At 38.3% G+C, this 17,544-nt stretch overlaps 1 protein-coding gene across 2 annotated transcripts in view; it reads right to left on the bottom strand.

Moving 5' to 3' along the window:
* The window catches only part of SNX24 (sorting nexin 24), an 89,951-nt gene that overhangs the window by 33,956 nt on the left and 38,451 nt on the right, over window positions 1-17,544 (bottom strand). The window contains exons 2-4 of one of the 2 annotated variants that reach the window (XM_075740831.1): window positions 16,226-16,289; window positions 7,846-7,929; window positions 3,394-3,498 (exon numbers count right to left, since the gene is read on the bottom strand). In XM_075740831.1, the coding sequence (XP_075596946.1) occupies window positions 3,394-3,498; window positions 7,846-7,929; window positions 16,226-16,264 (228 nt within the window). In that variant the 5' untranslated portion in view covers window positions 16,265-16,289. The remainder of the gene's footprint in view (window positions 1-3,393; window positions 3,499-7,845; window positions 7,930-16,225; window positions 16,290-17,544) is intronic. The other variant, XM_075740830.1, reaches the window with a different exon arrangement.

Below are 17,544 nucleotides of genomic sequence, written 5' to 3'. Positions count from 1 at the left end.
CCTGCTGTATTACAAGCTACAAGCTCAGATATATAAATAAGTAACTATTAAATGAAAATTTACATCACAGACTAATTGATTTATGGTAACTCTTAGTTGATAGCCACCACAAGGTAATTAAGAGCTGGTTTAGTCCTCTTCCACTGTCAGTAACAAGCATTTTCTTATTTAGCGAAGACTAAACCAGCTCAACTTAAGTCCCGTGTGCTGTAGGTTAAGATCATGCACAGACACAGTTACCATGGATCAGAAGAGCAATAGCTTATTGCTTCTTAGTAATTTGCTTGAATGTTTGGGGCCATGCTCTGTCATTCACTTATTTTTGCGTCTGTTTCCTCATTAATAAATTAAACATAATCCTTCTTTCCTCTTGTCAGTCATTTGATTGTTCTCACTATTCACAAGGGCTCTGCATTATTATTATCATCATCATTATTATTATTATTATTACACATGCAGTTGAATTACTACACATACTAATGCTTACTAGTCAATTGTTCCACAGTACTAAAAACAAAAGTTGTAAATTCCAGCCAAACTTGTAAAATATGCAAGTAACTTAAAATAATACAGATAAATCATTCTTTCACAATTTCACGAAAATTAGTCTATTACAAGAAAAAATCCCCACTCAACCTTTCAAAAACAAGAGAAAAATAAGTCATCTGATGAATATTAGCTCACAGTGGATACTGATAAATTTAAGAAAATGACTATTTGTATCTCACAATTTAATAATATTTGGCTTATTCATAATTTTGCTGTTCTTCAGAAAGACATAATGAAATGTTTCTGAGTCCATCCACTTCAAGAAACAACCAACCTGTGCTGAAAGGATTTAAGAGGGCAGTTTCATCACAAAAAGGTCACAAAGACGTGACAAGGTACTGGCAACTGCATCACCTTCTGCTTAGACAGAAGAATTTCTTGCTTGCTTTATTACTTGATACAGACTGATTCTACTATTCTAATTTCATGTCATTATTTTAATCTGCATTTAATTATAGAGGATTACTTTATTAAAATATATTAAGAAGCCAATATGATTAGACTACGTCAGATACAGGTCTGTATTTGACTGCTATCTGCATGGCATATTACTTCTTGCCTGTATAGGTTTTCAAGGTGCAAAATGCAATAATGAGAAATGAATATGTATTGCATAAACCAAATTATTTGAATGTAACATCTGTGTAAATGCTCAATCATTTCAACCATGAGATTCTGGCTGGTTTTGAAAAAATAATTAACTACTACCATGATTCCATAATAGTTTACCAGCTGCACAAATGGCTGGCTACTAGTACCACCACTGACTAGTGATGATAGCAGCCAAACTGCTGTCACAGATTAACTCTCATTAGTATCACCTGAAAATATGTTTGCAATATTTTATGTACACGGTGTTAATTTAAAAACTCATCACGTCTTCTGAAATTGTAGCACATTCCTACGCTGTGTGTTGGAAAATGCTTGGTGCTGAAGTGCATTAATATGAACTTTTAATTGTCTAAAATCAGGCTCTCATCATTTTAAAAAGTTAAAATTTCACTGATGATTAGTTCTGCTTTCTGTTAGCAAAACCAGAAATTACTTACTTTGAGAAGAATATTGGTGATTTTTGTTCTTGTTTTAATTTAATATGCACATTAGTATGGATGTAGCTTAGAGTCTTGTCATGTTTTAATCAGATAATGTCCAGCAGTCCCTTCCAACCTAAACCATTGTGTGTTTCTATGACAGTCAATGGTGACAGAAGATGGGAAAAGAATTAAATGTACAAGACTGTACAAGAACAAGAGTTGACTAACTCTTCCAGTAGGGGGAGATGTTCTTTTAAAGTTTATCAGCAATTAAAAAGTGCTAACCAATTTACCCCTGTATCTTTTAACAAAATCAACCTTATAAAAGAAATCAGTACATATGCGTTAGCAGCTATATTCTCCAAATATATGTTGTATGAAAATCAGGAAAAACCCCACAAAATTCACAGCAAATAGCTGTAAGATGATGGAGCAAGCTGTGCTGACAGCCATCAAAACACAAAAAGCCCTATTCCTTTTCAAAATCAAAGTCTCTCCAATCTTTTTTTTCACCCACACAGTAAATGTAACTTTTAGGTGCTAAAGATGCTATAAATATAATAGATCAAGAAGAAAAAAAGGATTATTTTTTCAACAATGCCAACTAAATATTTAAAAATGTTGCTTGAAATGCTCCCTATATCTCAGAACAAAATCTGAACTGTGTTTTTCTCCTTATTTCCAGATTTCTTTTTCAAAGTTTAATGTCAGAAGTAATACTGTCTTGTGCCACCCTATAATTCTATTCTTCTCTTTAAAGCAGTTTTCTTTTACAAACCTCCCTGCAAATCAGGGAGGTTCCTGAGTGGTGCAGGTTACCATCTATTTTCTATCAATGCAGCTCACTGTCCATTATGTTGCAGTTCACCATTCTTCCAGTTGTGCCACTGCAACTGTGGATGAGGACATAAATGAAATCTCTGACATTTTTACTATTTCTACTACTCTGATCTGAATAAAAATAGAATACTCTTATTCTTGCCTTCCTCCTAAAGTATCTTTTGACTCAGATAATTTCTATGATCCCCTTCAATAAAACATCACTTGCATAAGGGTATCTCTAATTATATCACTTCATATTATATATGATTGATTTATATATTTGATATATTTGATTTCTCACTAGAGAAATAACTGTGAAACTATATCACAGGGTATTTTTAAAGCAATCATGAGAGTAGAAATTCTGTTTATTAAAAAAGGCTGGGATTATCACTGGTATATTTAGATGTCTATATGTCAGAGTCATTCCTAAAGACTCCTTTTACTGTCTGTAGCAAAATCAGAACCCAAATAGGTAAAATCTGGGACTTTAAAATGCAAGTTTCCAAACCAAATGAGCTGAATATAGGATGACAGGTGCCTGCTTCAACTAGATGAACAATTCAGATGATACAGGCATGTACAGTAGAGGGATATGAATTTGATGAGGTGATTCTTCCCTAGTCTGTCTAAATGAACCTGAGTGAAATAAAGCCTTCCTGTGTCTCTTTTGATTGGTACAGTCAGAACAACTTTGGAAAGAATAACATTATTTTCCCCATTTAGGAAAATGAGGTTCATCAAAGTCAGACAGCAGCTTCTGCCAGAATCAGGAAAAAATGCAAAACAGTCTGGATTTCTAGCTGCTAGTGTGCTAAGTGAACAGAAATCATCACTGCTGGTAAGTATCCAGCTCATTTCCCACCTCTCAAATTGCCTATCAATAAAACACCCCACTTCACACCTGCTGCACCTTCAAATGCTTTGGATACTACCACTCTGAAAATGGATGCTGCTTTTATTTTCACAGTTCTGAGAAGAGACTCACCTGCAAGTACAACTCCAAGCCTTGCCGTCGCTGCTCCAAAACCTTGGGGACCCAGTTTCTCACATGCTTTGAAGGGATCTCTGGAGTTCTTATGAACTTCTTGAGCTGCAAATGAAAAGAAATGCAGGTAGAAACAAAATATAATAGAGTCCCTTTAAGATAAACACATTTATGTTAGAGATGAGGCAGTACAGGTAAAATAACCACGCATGAAAGACAACAGCATAGCAATGAAGTTACGCCCGTTAGCTCACTGAAATAACAGCAGACTTCATACCTACGGGTTGCAGTTAAAAATCTCCATGTCTAGCTGCTCTGGATAGTGAAGAGAGACCCTACTAACAATTTCTTGTGACTAATAACCTTAAAACAAAATGGCAACAACTCTCTCAAATTGCACTAATGGATTGACATACAGAGAAATAGCAAGATTGCCACTGAATATATTTCCAAGAGAGCTCCATAACTATTCCTCTAAAGATTTCCACAGGAAAGCTTTTATAGACATATACAGAAATGTGTGTGCATATAGATAGACACAAGCATAAATTCTGACAATACTAAGAATCCTCTTGCTGGAGCAACATATTTTTTTCAAAACAAACAAACAAAAATATTGTTTTCCTGAAAACTACAGAGCAAAAATAACAACTGGAATAGACTCCATTGCTATTTAATGGAAGGTGACATTAGACATCCTTTCTGTTGGATATTGCCTCTGAGTAAATCCGAGGCAAGGAATGCAAGGAAAGAAACTCAAAATTGACTTTGACATGCATACCCCTGGGAGACTGAGAATTTACATTTCATCTTTGAGCTTGCTGAGATGTCACTACAGGAAAAAGCAGTGCCAACATATCAACGTCTCTACAATCACAAGTAACGAAGCTGCAGCAAGGAAACCTCAATTGCTCTGGAAACATTTTGCAACTTCCTTATTTCTTAACAATACTAAATTAAAATTAAATGTAAAGTGAGAAAAACAACCCACCAAAACAAAGCCCCAAACCCATGTACTTTTACTGACTAATCTTAAAGCCAGATTATAAACCCCAATTTTTTCTAGTCTACGTGGTTGAGAATGTTGAAGAAACTATGGTCACAGCTGTTGTGAACTATGACAGCACCTGCAGAGGAATAACAAATGAGGAGAATGCTGCAAATAAGGGGAGACAAAACTGGAACAATACAAGCATCCACCAAGGCCTAGCTGCTTACAAGACACATACTCTGTGGGTGATTCCTCAACTGATGATTAACAATCCTTTTGTGCTCTGTGGCCCTGTTATATAAAGCATCCAGTCTTTACTAATACTGACAGACCTTGGACTGGAGTTGGAGGGCCATGAGTGTGGGAACAGTGACTTTCCATTCATGGACATTGAAATTATAAGGACCCAACTGTATCAGCTGAAAGTTCACAGGTCCATGGGGCCTGATGGGATTCATCCCAGAGTACTGAAGGAGCTAGCGGATGTTATGGCAGGACTCCTCTTGATCATCTATCAAAGGTCTTGGGAATCCGGGGAGGTGCCCGTGGACTGGAAGCTAGTCAGTGCTATTCCAATTTACAAGAAGGCTGTGAGGGAAGACCCAGGGAACCACAGATGCTGTTAGTCTGACCTCAGTTCCTGGAAAAATTATAGAGAAGATCATACTAGGTACTATTGAAAGGCATTTAAAGAACAATGCAGTCATCAGGCACAGTCACCACGGGTTCACAAAGGGGAAGTCATGTTCTACTAATTTGATATCCTTTTAGAATAAGACCATTCACCTAGTGGATGAAGGGAAGGAGGTGGATGTATTTTTTCTGGATTTTAGTAAGGCTTCTGATGCTGTCCCTCACAGCATCCTTCTGGACAAGTTGTCCAGCTGTGGGATAAGCAGCTTCATGGTGCGCTGGGTGAAGAACTGGCTGAAGGGCAGAGCTCAACAGGTCTTACTGAATGGGGCTACATCTGACTGGTGACCAGTCACCACTGGTGTTCCTTAGGGCTCAGTCCTATGGTCAGTTCTGTTCAATGTCTTTATCAATGATCTGGACACAGAAGTTGAATGCACCATTAGCAAGTTTGCTGACGACACCAAACTGGGAGGTGCTGTTGACTCTCTGAAGGGACAAGAGGCCTTGCAGAGGGATCTAGATAGATTGGAGCATTGGGCTAAGATTAATGGGATGAAATTTAACGAGTCCTAATGCCAGATCCTGCACCTAGGACAGAATAACATCAGGCACAAGTACAAACTGGGAGAGGAGTGGCTGGAGAGCAGCCCTGCAGAAAGAGATCTGGGGGTGCAGGTCAACAGCAGCTCACTATGAGCCAGCAGTGTGCCCCGGCAGCCAAGAGGCAAACCGCATCCTGGGGGGGATCAAACACGGCATAGCCAGCCAGTCAGAAGAGGGTATTGTCTCACTGTTTATTGTGGTGAGGCCTCACCTTGAGTACTGTGTGCAGTTCTGGGCCCCACCATTTAAGAAGGATGTGAAAGTCCTTGAATGCAGAGGAGGGCAACACAGCTGGTGGAAGGGCTGGAAGGCATGTCCTGTGAAGAACGGCTTGAGGACTTTGCACTTGTCTAGTTTGGAGAAAAGAATGCTGAGGGGTGACCTCATTGCTCTCTACAGTTTCCCAAGGAGAAGAAGCAGAGAGGGAGGTGCTGAGGTCTTCTCCCTGGGTTCCAGTGATAGGATGTGTGGGAATGGTTCAAAGCTGCATCAGAGGAGGTTCAGACAACATTAGGAAGCATTTCTTTACCAGGAGGGTGGTCACACACTGGTGCATGCTTCCTAAAGAGATGTTCGATACCCTAAGCCTGTCAGTGTTTAACAGACATTTGGACATTGCCCTTAATAATTTGATTTAACTTTTGGTTAGCCCTGAAGGGGTCAGGCAGTTGGACTAGATGACCACTGTAGGTCTCTTGCAGCTGAAAATACTCTATTCTATTTGGAGAGGGTGCATGTTAAGCATATAAATCCTGAGTTTCCCCTTTTAATGTTTCCTAACTTATTTAGTTTTATAATCTCTACTCACCTGCTCTACTTTCAATTGCAGGATTATTCTCATGTGTAAAATAAAGCATATATGTACTGCAAGGCTTGGTGGTGGGTGAGTGAGTTGTACACTGTTGCTCATGTGGTATCATATTCAATGTGATCACAAGGGGGAAAGTATCTGAGACATATCTGAATTAAAACAATAAACAAGGAAATGAGTATTAAAAAGTGGCAGCTGATACCACAACTGGGGCAAGAAGCAAAAAGGCAAGAAACACTACCACATCATAATTACGGTGCAGTAATGCAAAATATATTCTTGCTCTTCGGACTTTTGAGGGCCAACACACAGATGGGTCAATAGTTGCCTTTTGTGGACCTAAATTTGCTCATGTCCATACACCATATAAGGCCGGCAAAATCCATCCTCTCTGCCACCAGAATAATGCTTCTTCCTTGAATGAGATGAATGCTGGTGTGGGTAAGCTCCTCTGACACTGCGCTGGGAGGAGCTGCAAACATCTGTGTTCCTCTCTGCCATTTGCAGAGGAATCTTTTCCATGCTGAGGGCGAGCAGCACCAGTATGAGCAGTTGAGTGTGCGCACACGCCACTGCCACTGAGAGCTACCAAGCAACAAATGTTCAGTAGACCCAGGTCCTAGGAACAAAGGACTGAAGATTTTCATTGCAGCCTCACTGCAGGCAAGGGGCTGCAATGTTTTTCCAGAATTCCCCTTCACAATACTTGGCCTCCTTAAGGCAGAAAAAAAATTTAAAACTTGGCTTTCAGCTGCACAAATGTATAGCTGCATGCAGTTCAGCCTAGAGAGGAAAAACCATACTTTTCCTTTAACAGTGATCAAAACAATTTTAGGAACAATTAGTGGATAACCAATCTTGAAAGTACTGAGTTCCCTTCTATATATTAGTAAAATGATTCAGTAGTCAAGCTTAGCAGGTATTTTATATCATATTCATTGTATGAAGAGCAGCAGAGTGAGATGGTCTAATTAGTTTTTTTCATGTCTAGTTTCCTGGTGTATACAAGTTGTTTCCTTAGCTTTACATATAGCAGGTTAGCAACACAATTTATAGAATTAACAAATTATTTGCCTATTTGGGTGAAAAACAAAACTATTTATTTGCTATAGGAATGTGTCTTATTTTGTGATTTTACAAGAAAAAAAAAAACATACCACAGACAGCATTTTAGCAATACAGCATGTAAACAATAATCAAAAAGAAAAGGAGAGTTAGTAACATCTGAGGAGTCATCATACCTTTCCACAAAATAGAGAAGAAACTGAGTTAGTTGGGAACTCATTTACAGAGACATGAATCACAAGATGTATTTAAGATAAACCATGTATAGTAACAATTTCAAGAGATAGGAAAACATCATAACTAAGGCAAAAAAAAAGTTAGATCTTATAAAGAAAGAGATTGCTACCTTTTTATGAAGTGCATGGAATTCACTATACCTCTTCTCCACAAAATGTTTCCTTCCACTCATTAGCACCTCTATTTTAAAGACCTGAAAATTATAAATAATAAAAAGGAGATTAATGTACTTGCGCAAACAGTTCTGTGACATGGCTGTGACTGCACGTTTTATCATGGTCATTCCAGCAGGTGGTTCCAAAAAACCCATGATGACTCACTAGGTGCAGAAGTACAACAATTAATGGGAAATGTGGCTGAACCTTCTGTTAAGAAGTTTGTTCAACAAACATACAAAAAAGACAAGTTAAGCTTGGACTGTATACCATACATGAAAAACTAAAAATTAAAATATTCCCTTTCAGAAATATTTAATAAATTTTGAGTAGTTAAAAAAATAAATAAAACAAAGGATGGTAAGGAAAAAAAAAAGAGAGAAAATAAATAAAGATTCATTCTTTTTCCCTCTTGCAATATGGCATACAACACACATGTTCAGTTAGAACTGGAAAACAGATGCAGTATGTTATGCATAAAAAATGAGAAATAAATGCAAACACAATATTGTAGGTTAATTTCCTCCTAACCTACAAATTCATCTGTAGTTTCAGTTGAGCTTGTGGTACTACCTGTACCTTAGGAAAAAAAAAACCAAAACCAAAAACCAAACATGGCAAATGCTTGTTTTCTTTGTATGATACATGTGACAGCTTTTGTTGCTGCCTATGGAAGGTTGAAAGGGCAGGAGAAGAAGCTCTCTGGATCCACTAATTAGTAGTCACTAACATGACATTTTCTTGATTCTTAGGTCACCAGGTCAGTTCTGAGGGCAAGTGATGAGAAATATTTTGAAGTACTCAAGAAAACACGGTCTATTAAATGAAGACAAGATCAGCAGAAAAGCAATACAGAAAAGGTGCCTGGTCTATCTAGGAGTTCTTTGTTTTCTGTTTTGCTCAGAAAATGCTGGAAATAATTATTTCCAGGACAGTGAGAGATGATGTTCAAGACAGATGATTACATCAAGACCCAAGACTCAGGCCAAATAAAAAGTTCTTTGAAATAAATTTGCAAACAGTATTTATGTCTGAATGCAGAAAAAAGGGGTTTCTGTCACAACATGCCCAGCTAGCATTGATCAGAGCAAACATACGGAAACCATGCTGGATAAACACTTTCTATTGTCCACTAGAACCTGCCTTACAAACAGGTCAAAATGCTACGGTTTACACCAGCTAGCCAAACCACATTAGAAACAGACATTTTATTTAATCCAGACTGAAATGCATCTACCTTTGTTTGAATGCAGTAGGGATGGGACTGCAGTCATTTCACACCAATGTTTACATTACCAAAATTAGTTCAGATTGTTGTAATCCATCAAAATAACTTGTGCTACATTCTACCTCTTTGAAAAGGACTATTTCTGTGTTCTAATCACTGTGAGCAGATGACCTTACTTGGGTGCATTGATTTCCATACACCCAACCCCCCACCCCCCCCAACTATTTAGACTATTTTGGGAGAACAGCTATTGGCTATTAAACAATTTTCCTCTACACCTGAAAAAACTCTACGGCACCCTTAGGAATATGCTGTAAGTTCAGAGTTGTAAAGAAAATCACATGCAAAGAAAAATCAATGTAGGCTTTTTTCTTTAGTTGAGACTTAACATCCTAATTATATGAGAGGAAAGCATTATTTACATCTTATATTCTACATGCTGTACAAAAGAAGTAGTCTGCAAGGAACAAAATGCTTTGGATTGTACAGGAAAGCCACTGCATTGAAGGAGTTTCAAGGATACCCTGGTGGGAAGAATAGGTAACAGAATATGAAACTAGTTAAGTTAGAAGTGACCATGGCCACTAATTAAGGTGTTGCAACAGTTTTGAATTAACTTGATATTAAATCTCCAGCAATTACGAGCAACTCATAACACCCACTTACACCTCAGTCAGCCGAGTCTCTGCACCACTGTTAGTTTAGCACTTTTGTTGGCTACAGGGTCTGCCAAGCAATTTGGAGATGTCCAGGGGGCTCCTGCCTCAACTGCAGGCACTCCCTTGACAGGTAACTTTCTTGTGAATCATGGCTTGGCTTGTGCAGTCCCATTTTGGTTTTAGTCATATATGTGCAACTTCAGAGAAAAGTCTTTGCCTCTGAAGTCTATAAACCTGTCATTTCATAAAGGAGAATAGTTGGAATATGGGGGAGAAAGGAAATATAAATCCCTCTGTGGACCTTCTTTTCAAAGCATTTGTCTATTTTGTTCTGTGTTTCATCATTGGTTAGGGAATTACAGAAATGGCTTCAGAACACCAAAAAGTATGCAGCATTTATTCAGCCTCCTTTTTAATCCTAGCAAAGTTTTAATTACTGTTTGCATAATTTTTGCTAGCAAGATGACTAAAGAATATATTTGCCAGTCACTTTCATAGAAGATATGAGAAGAGAATCACAGCTTCCTGTGCACAGTGATGTCATTTCCAAAACCACAAATCTGCTACCTTTACATCCTCAACTGTTTGTACCAGTACAGAGGCTTTAACTTTCACTCCTACTGTCCAGAGCCCTTGGATCCAGCTTTAGCAGCCATTTAAAATTTACAAAGCTGGACAACAGATCTGCTGTGCATGAAGTTGAAAATTACTGTTTGAAAACAAAACCCTGCAAATGGCATTTCTAATCTACTCACTGTGGCACCTATATTTCAGAAATGTAAAGAAATTTTGTGATAAATAAGTGGAAAAATCTGTAAATGTTTTAATTTAATGCAAATCTAAATGTTAAATTGATTTACAAAGTAACTTATAAAGCATAAATGCAAGTAAGTGAAATAACACATATTGTACTTACGAACTTCGTATTATTAAATGACTTTATTTAAACAGCATAAATTCCAGGTTTGCCTCCTCACTGCTTACCAGATCACAATTCACAAGAGCAAACTAAAAGCACAGAAGTGAGTTTCTGTGCCACTATTTCATATAATGACATGGTTTTGTGTGAAAGACAGAAAGATTCATTAGCTTATGAGAGAGATAGGATCTCTTCATGGATTCAGAATAGCTATAGACAAATCTCACACAAATTTAACTGAACAATTGCAGGCCCTGACAGAAAAACAATGTAAGGAAACTGGTGAACATAGATGAAAGTGCCAAAATAAAGACGGAAGAACTATGGGGGAAAAAATGCAACACTGCAAGGAAATTGCTTTTCTTGTAAAAATGTTCGTGTTCTATGAACAGATAACTCCAAAAAGATATGTGACTTTTTGTAAGTGACAGTTAGTTAAATGAAAAATGCAACAATTAATCACTGAATAAGACAGGTAAAATGCTTTTCCCATAGTCATTCGAATACCAGAAATTACACTGCACTGAAAGTTTTGCAGTTCATCCTGACTAGGACACAAGGGACCATAGATACGAAGACACCAATTAGAAAACTCTTTATGAGTACTCTGAAACTAGAAATGACTCACGTTTCTTGGCTACTACCATAACAGTTATCAATGATGTTTGCACAAAGCCAGAAGATCATTATCCATTGAAAGCATTCTTCCAACAGAATTTAACCTACATAAATGATGTATGGGACAAACACCTTTGGACTAGATATCAGTATGAATAATGTTGATCTTTTGCCTAGCAGAATTGCAGATCTGCCACTGCAATTCATAACCATCAAACCTGTGAAGGAAACTCTTCAAGAAGAATTCCTAAGATTTTAATTAATAAGATAGTAAAAACTTACAGGTCCAACTACAAACCACATTTACATATGATTTTTTTTTAAATAAAACCTTTTTTGCCTCTCTTCTTTGCCTCCAATTTGTTCCAATGATTTGGATTATATTCAGATCTTGAAAACCAATTTTTTTAATTTATTTTAGCAAGTATGCCTAATTTTGCCATTTTCCTGAATTTATTTGTATCTCATCGTTACCAAACCTCTAACTGAATGATCCTTTTTCACTATTTTCAAGAATAATACTTACATTTCTCTTCTTGCTGCAGAAACTTCACACTACTACATAATAACTAAATTGGATTATATATGGGCAAACAATTGGTATTCTATCACCGTGAATTTCCAAGACAGAAAGCACAAATGAAAGAAAATAGCAACCAATAATACATAAAAGAACCATCCATGCCTTCCTGTAAGCCCACCAGCATTGTAAATGCACATAAAGAACTGTATGGTAAGTAACGCTGACAATGCCCTCTTTCAGTTCTTACCTATGACAAATGCTTACTCTGGATACAATAGGAATCTTTTACCTGATAATGTGATGTGAAAATATGCAGCTCCATTAACTTTGTCTCAAGAAACCCAGAATGATCAGTTTAACAAAAACCGCAGACAAGAATGACAAACATGACCAGGAAAAGGGATCAAAACTAACAAGAGTAGTAACTTCTCAGCTTGGTTTTCTATTACATGAGAAATACACAGATGGCACTTTTATATTCATTCATGGAAATTATATTAGCTACACAGTTTATAATTATTGTAAATGAATACTATCATATTGTGTATATTTATACTTGGAAAAATGAATGGCAAAGTATATAAACTTCTGAAAAATTGCAGTTGAGAAAGAGATTTGGGGCAGCCTTGTTTAGAATGAGGAGATACAAAAACCAGAAACAGAAAAAGAGAAGTTTACAAAAAACAGATACATTTGTCTAACATTCACCAGGAAACAAAACCCCACAAAATTCTAGTACTGTGCTTTTCTCTCTCAAGACAAGGCTTACCAACACTAATTCTATTTAATATATTACTTCCAGAAATAAATACATCCCTCTAGATGCTTCAGTATGTTTGACAGACTTTTGTCTGAGGAACAGCTAATGCATTCAAAGTGTCAAGACACTCAACCTTAAACCTTTGTCATGGCCGTATGGAAGGGATTCCAGAGCAAATGAAATGACAGCTACGGTCCATGAAACACTAATAGGATTTCCACGTGTTTAGTGTTTCATTATTGTTCAGACAACAGCACATTTTCTGTCTGAATTGTGCTATGACTAGAACAAGACCACAGCATATAGGAGAGATCAAAAGATGACTTTAAACCTATTCCCATTCAACTGATCCAGGGGAAAATGATAGTCCACAGAATCAGTAAGAGCAGCTGGGTGGTGGTGGCAACCAGAGCTGCATGTAGCTGCAATAGCAATTCGGTATCTAAGGGGTGTAAGCGCCTCATGGCAATGCTCCATACTTCTGAATGCCCTCCACAGCAGAGGTGGAGATGAGGACGGTATTCAGAGCCAACTCAAACTTCATAGCAGCCTTGATAAAACTGAATCTTGCTATCCCCCAAATGAAAACAAATTAACTTATTCTGACTTCATCCTCTGGAAGGGGGGGGCAGCAAAACTCAGTTCTGCAGTGGGCACAGGGCAGCTCAACGGTGCAGAGACAGGCTGACATGGGTCACAGAGGCATGAGGCAAGGGAAATCACCTCTCCAACCACACTCACCTCAGTTCTAGTTCTCCCCTTTCTTGCACACGCTGCTTACTTTGGTCTATCGTCACCATGTCCACTTGCTGAGACTTAACACCTTCTGTGCCTTAGGTAGGTTGCTTATAATCACATCTTTGCCTCCTCCCTGTAGCAATTGCTCCCACCACCAGCAGCCCCCACACAAGCTCGTGCACAGTCTTCCTGTAAGGAAAGGGCCCTCTTCCTGCTGCAGAACTGGAGAACAGGCAGCCCTGAAGAGCTCAGTTTGATCATTTTTGGTTTTGCTGGGGTCCTAAGAAGGGACAAAAGTGGCCATAAGAGGCACTAAATGAAAAGAAGCAGAAGATCAAGTATTAGAAACTGACAGTAACCACTGTTGGGAAGGAGGATGAACAGGGACAGAGCTGAGAGTCATCCACCCTTCCTAGTAGCAGTCCTCATGCATGCTGAATCCTTTTTCCTGATGGCCATGAGAGCAGGCAGAAAGCAGGAGCTGAAGATGCGCAGTTCAGCTAGCACAGACTTTTGCAACACCAGTCCTCACTGATAGGCAGGTAATGGGCCCACAGCTACCTCCACCTCCCTGCTGACCCAGGCATCTGTTTGTTGTGCCAGTGCTTCGACCTCCAGCTGTACAGCTCTACTCAACACGAACGCTCGCTTTTACTGGAGGATCCCAAAGAGATTCAGATCCATTACATTATGCATTACAAGATGTGCTTATCTTACTTCCAAGTCAGCTCAAAAGTTGGGTTGGACCCACAAACAGACCATTTTCCCCACCCTAAGCACTGTCATGTCTGTTATATGAAATCTGTTTCACTCAGTCCCAATTACGATGTACAATATTAAGTTACAGCCCATGAAAACAAGTACACAGTTCTATTAACTATGGAAACCAACGGTTAACAGTATGCAATTATGATGTTGCTTTGCCTAGAGTCTGTGAAGAAGAAAGACCGTGTCAGAGAAGTGAAATGTTCACTGCAGGATTTCCAGAGAATATTCCCAACAGCTCCAGCCTGTGTGAAGCAGTTACCTGACCTCTCCTGGCCTGGAGAAGCAGCCTTACAACAAATAGATTTTCTATTGTGACATAAACCCATTGAGAGCACAAGTATGTTGTTTCACTGACTCCTTCTGTTAAATCTCATGTTACTCAATCTAACTTGGACCTTCATTACTAAAAAGTAATAAGATGTGTACCTAAGAACAATCACAAACACATATTCTTACAAACGTGGCTCCTACTTCAAATGTCTCCTTATTAATTTCATGTAACCTTCAGCCATTCATTTACTGAAAAAGCTATCTCTTCACTAACACCAGTGTTACTGGTACCAGTACCTACGTAAACCAGACTGTAGTCTCTTAAAAAAATTTTCAGCATGCAGTCTGTCTTTCCCACCAATACTACAACATAATTAAGGATATTCCCTCTCTTTTGCAGTATGGGCCTCCTCCACTCATAAAATGGCACAGCGTTGATAGGAATTATGTACAAAAGGCATGCATAGGACTTGGGGGTGTTCTTTCTGAAGATGGCCTTTGAGAAGTGTATGTCATATTTCTTAGGGTTTAGAGGAAGAGGTAGTAAACCAATTTATACTGCAGCCCAGTCAGACAGTTTTATAATTCCTGCAACATGGGAAGCTCGAGGGAGGCTTCTAGAGAGCTGTCACTGTTGAATGAAAGAGTAGCTGACATATAAGAGTAAGTAGTTTTCTGATTTTTTCAACTCTCTTTAAACCAATCTTTTCCAAACACATGGTTCATAAAATCCCATAGGAACTTCTCTGTCATTTCCTGAAAAATAACTTACTTGGCTTTCCAAGCTAAAAAGCCTCTCCCTTGCCAGCGAAACACTGACTATGGAAATCTAATTTGTAACCAAACCAAGAAGCAATGAGATCTGACTTGCTTTTGATATTTTTCTTTATTAGCCCTGCAGAGCACAACTGTTCTACAGATGACACCCTTTTAAAATCTCATTGTCACTGTGATCACCTATTTGGCTAACTTCCTTAGAATCAAACTTAAGGAAAAATGTGTTGATCTTTTACTGAAAAAGGCAAAAGTTCCTAACGCATGCTAAAGCCTACAGTTACACAGACAAAAAAATTAGCCTGCTCTTCTCTATTTGTCCATCTGGATCATCTCAATGTCTCTCATCGGAAGTGTTCTACTAATAGAATAACCATAAGCCTTTTTATGGAAATGATTAACTTTCCAATAGAAATAGTATATTGGGATAAAATTGAATATTGCAAAAAATAACTGATGGCGAAAGTTTATTTACATGAAAGAGATGAATTCTAAGTTTGATGAAAGGTAAGGATTCTCTTATTTCATCACAAAATCCTTTACTATTTTATCTGGAGAGTCTATAAAGAGACCTCTCACTTTTTAAGGCAGGACACAACTCCTAACCACAATGAAAGTGCCCCATATCACAGCCAACTAGCTGCAAAAAACTCCTTTTTGCAAGAAGCTAGCCACAAGACTGTATTTCTTCTAGAAACTTTTAAGTCCGCGTAACTTTGCACTTGTATTTGCTGTCTGGAGAACATTTGGGCCACCTAAGACCTCCATAGCACAGATGTTTTGTTTACAAACAAAAATGCCAAATGGTGTCAAAGAACACATTAAAGAAGTATACATGTAGCAGGGTGATAAGCATTACATTTCAAAGGAGCTGGCTTTGTACTGTCTCATATTCCATGGTATGTCTACCATGGTATGTGAATTTAGCCTCTTCCTCTGCTAGTGACTAACTAAACACATATGAACAGGAAACACAACAGTATTTAGTCAAGTTACAGTATACAGAAGCTATTAAAAATCAGCTCCACATTCTTCATGGTGAGTAAATACCAGGGGAAAGAAATACTGTATATCCACCTTGCATCTTTTCCTACCAGGGTCTCTGCAGTAATCCATCTGAGAAGTCTCTGCTCTTCTTTACCTGTCAACATAAGTATTTCATTCGAATCATTTTTCAAGAGCAGTAGTCAAAGTAGTCAAAGGAGGTTACTCTTCCAAATGTCTGTGCAGCTTAGCAAAGATCCTTCATATATTGCATTTAAATATTGGGATTAGCCTGTCTTCAGCCCCAAAACGGAGGATTATTCAAATGTATCCTGTTAATAACGAAGATGAGTAGTCAGGATGCCTACAACATTATCAGGCACTTCCTTTCAAGGAGTTAACTCATTCAAACTTTCACTAAATTAGCATTGGTCTGCCTTCCAAAATGTAAACCTAACTGCCTTTGCTATTGCCTACCATCTCCATTATTCTTACACAAAACTGAAAGCACTATTATTTCAAACATCAGCATTCATTTCTGAAAAGAAGAGTCATCATACCAATTTATCAAAAAATGCCATCCTGCTCACCAAAGGTTTCCCTTGCCAGGTTAATCACTTTTGAATGGTAATTCAAACTGGGATGAAGAAATAAACAGCTATAAGGCAGTTTCATTTCTTACTGCTGTGACTGACAGAAGACCTGAAACAGGTTACCAGGATGTGGTTATTGATACATCCCACTGCAGAAAACCAGATGGTTCTTCATGTGTAAGGAAGACGGAGTGAATGGAAACAACAAACTCAGTACAACGTCTGAAGAAAATGCAAGAGCAGTGACCACAGTGCCCCAAAATAATAAAATATTGCACCCAAATTAAGATTTAACTTTTTAAGCTCCTGAACTTACATGCTATGACTAACAGAGCATTTATGTTGTAGTTGGCTTGGTGGCCACAGTGAACCTAGATATTGCTGAGCCAGATTTAAACTTGTTCAGGTACTGTTGGCAGCATGACAGTGGCAGCAGCGTGGGCAGCACAAACTGCAAAGCTTGTGGCAAAGTCTGGGCAAAGTTCAGTGCCAAGGGGGCCAGCCTGGCTCTATCCTGGCTATGTCTGCAGGAGCTGCAGTCAGTGAGATGCAGGCGTCCCACAAGACGGAGCAGGGTGAGTATGAAGTTCAGAGGGATGCAGGGTTCTTATGTAACTTGAACACAAGGAAGAACACAAGGAGAGGAGAAAAAAATTTCTTAATTTGCTTCCCTTAGAGTTACAGTATAAAACACTGAAGCAAGCAGCTGAATCGCAGAAGCTTCAGGCAGAACTGTATTGGCACTAGTGGAAGAGCTAAGGCAGCACAGAATTTGACTCAAACGCCTGTGTCTGAGAAAAGGCAACATCTAAATCACTT

The sequence above is a fragment of the Balearica regulorum genome, chromosome Z, assembly GCF_011004875.1.
Source record: "Balearica regulorum gibbericeps isolate bBalReg1 chromosome Z, bBalReg1.pri, whole genome shotgun sequence".
Taxonomy (NCBI): domain Eukaryota; kingdom Metazoa; phylum Chordata; class Aves; order Gruiformes; family Gruidae; genus Balearica; species Balearica regulorum.
This window is presented reverse-complemented; position numbering and strand designations above follow the sequence as displayed.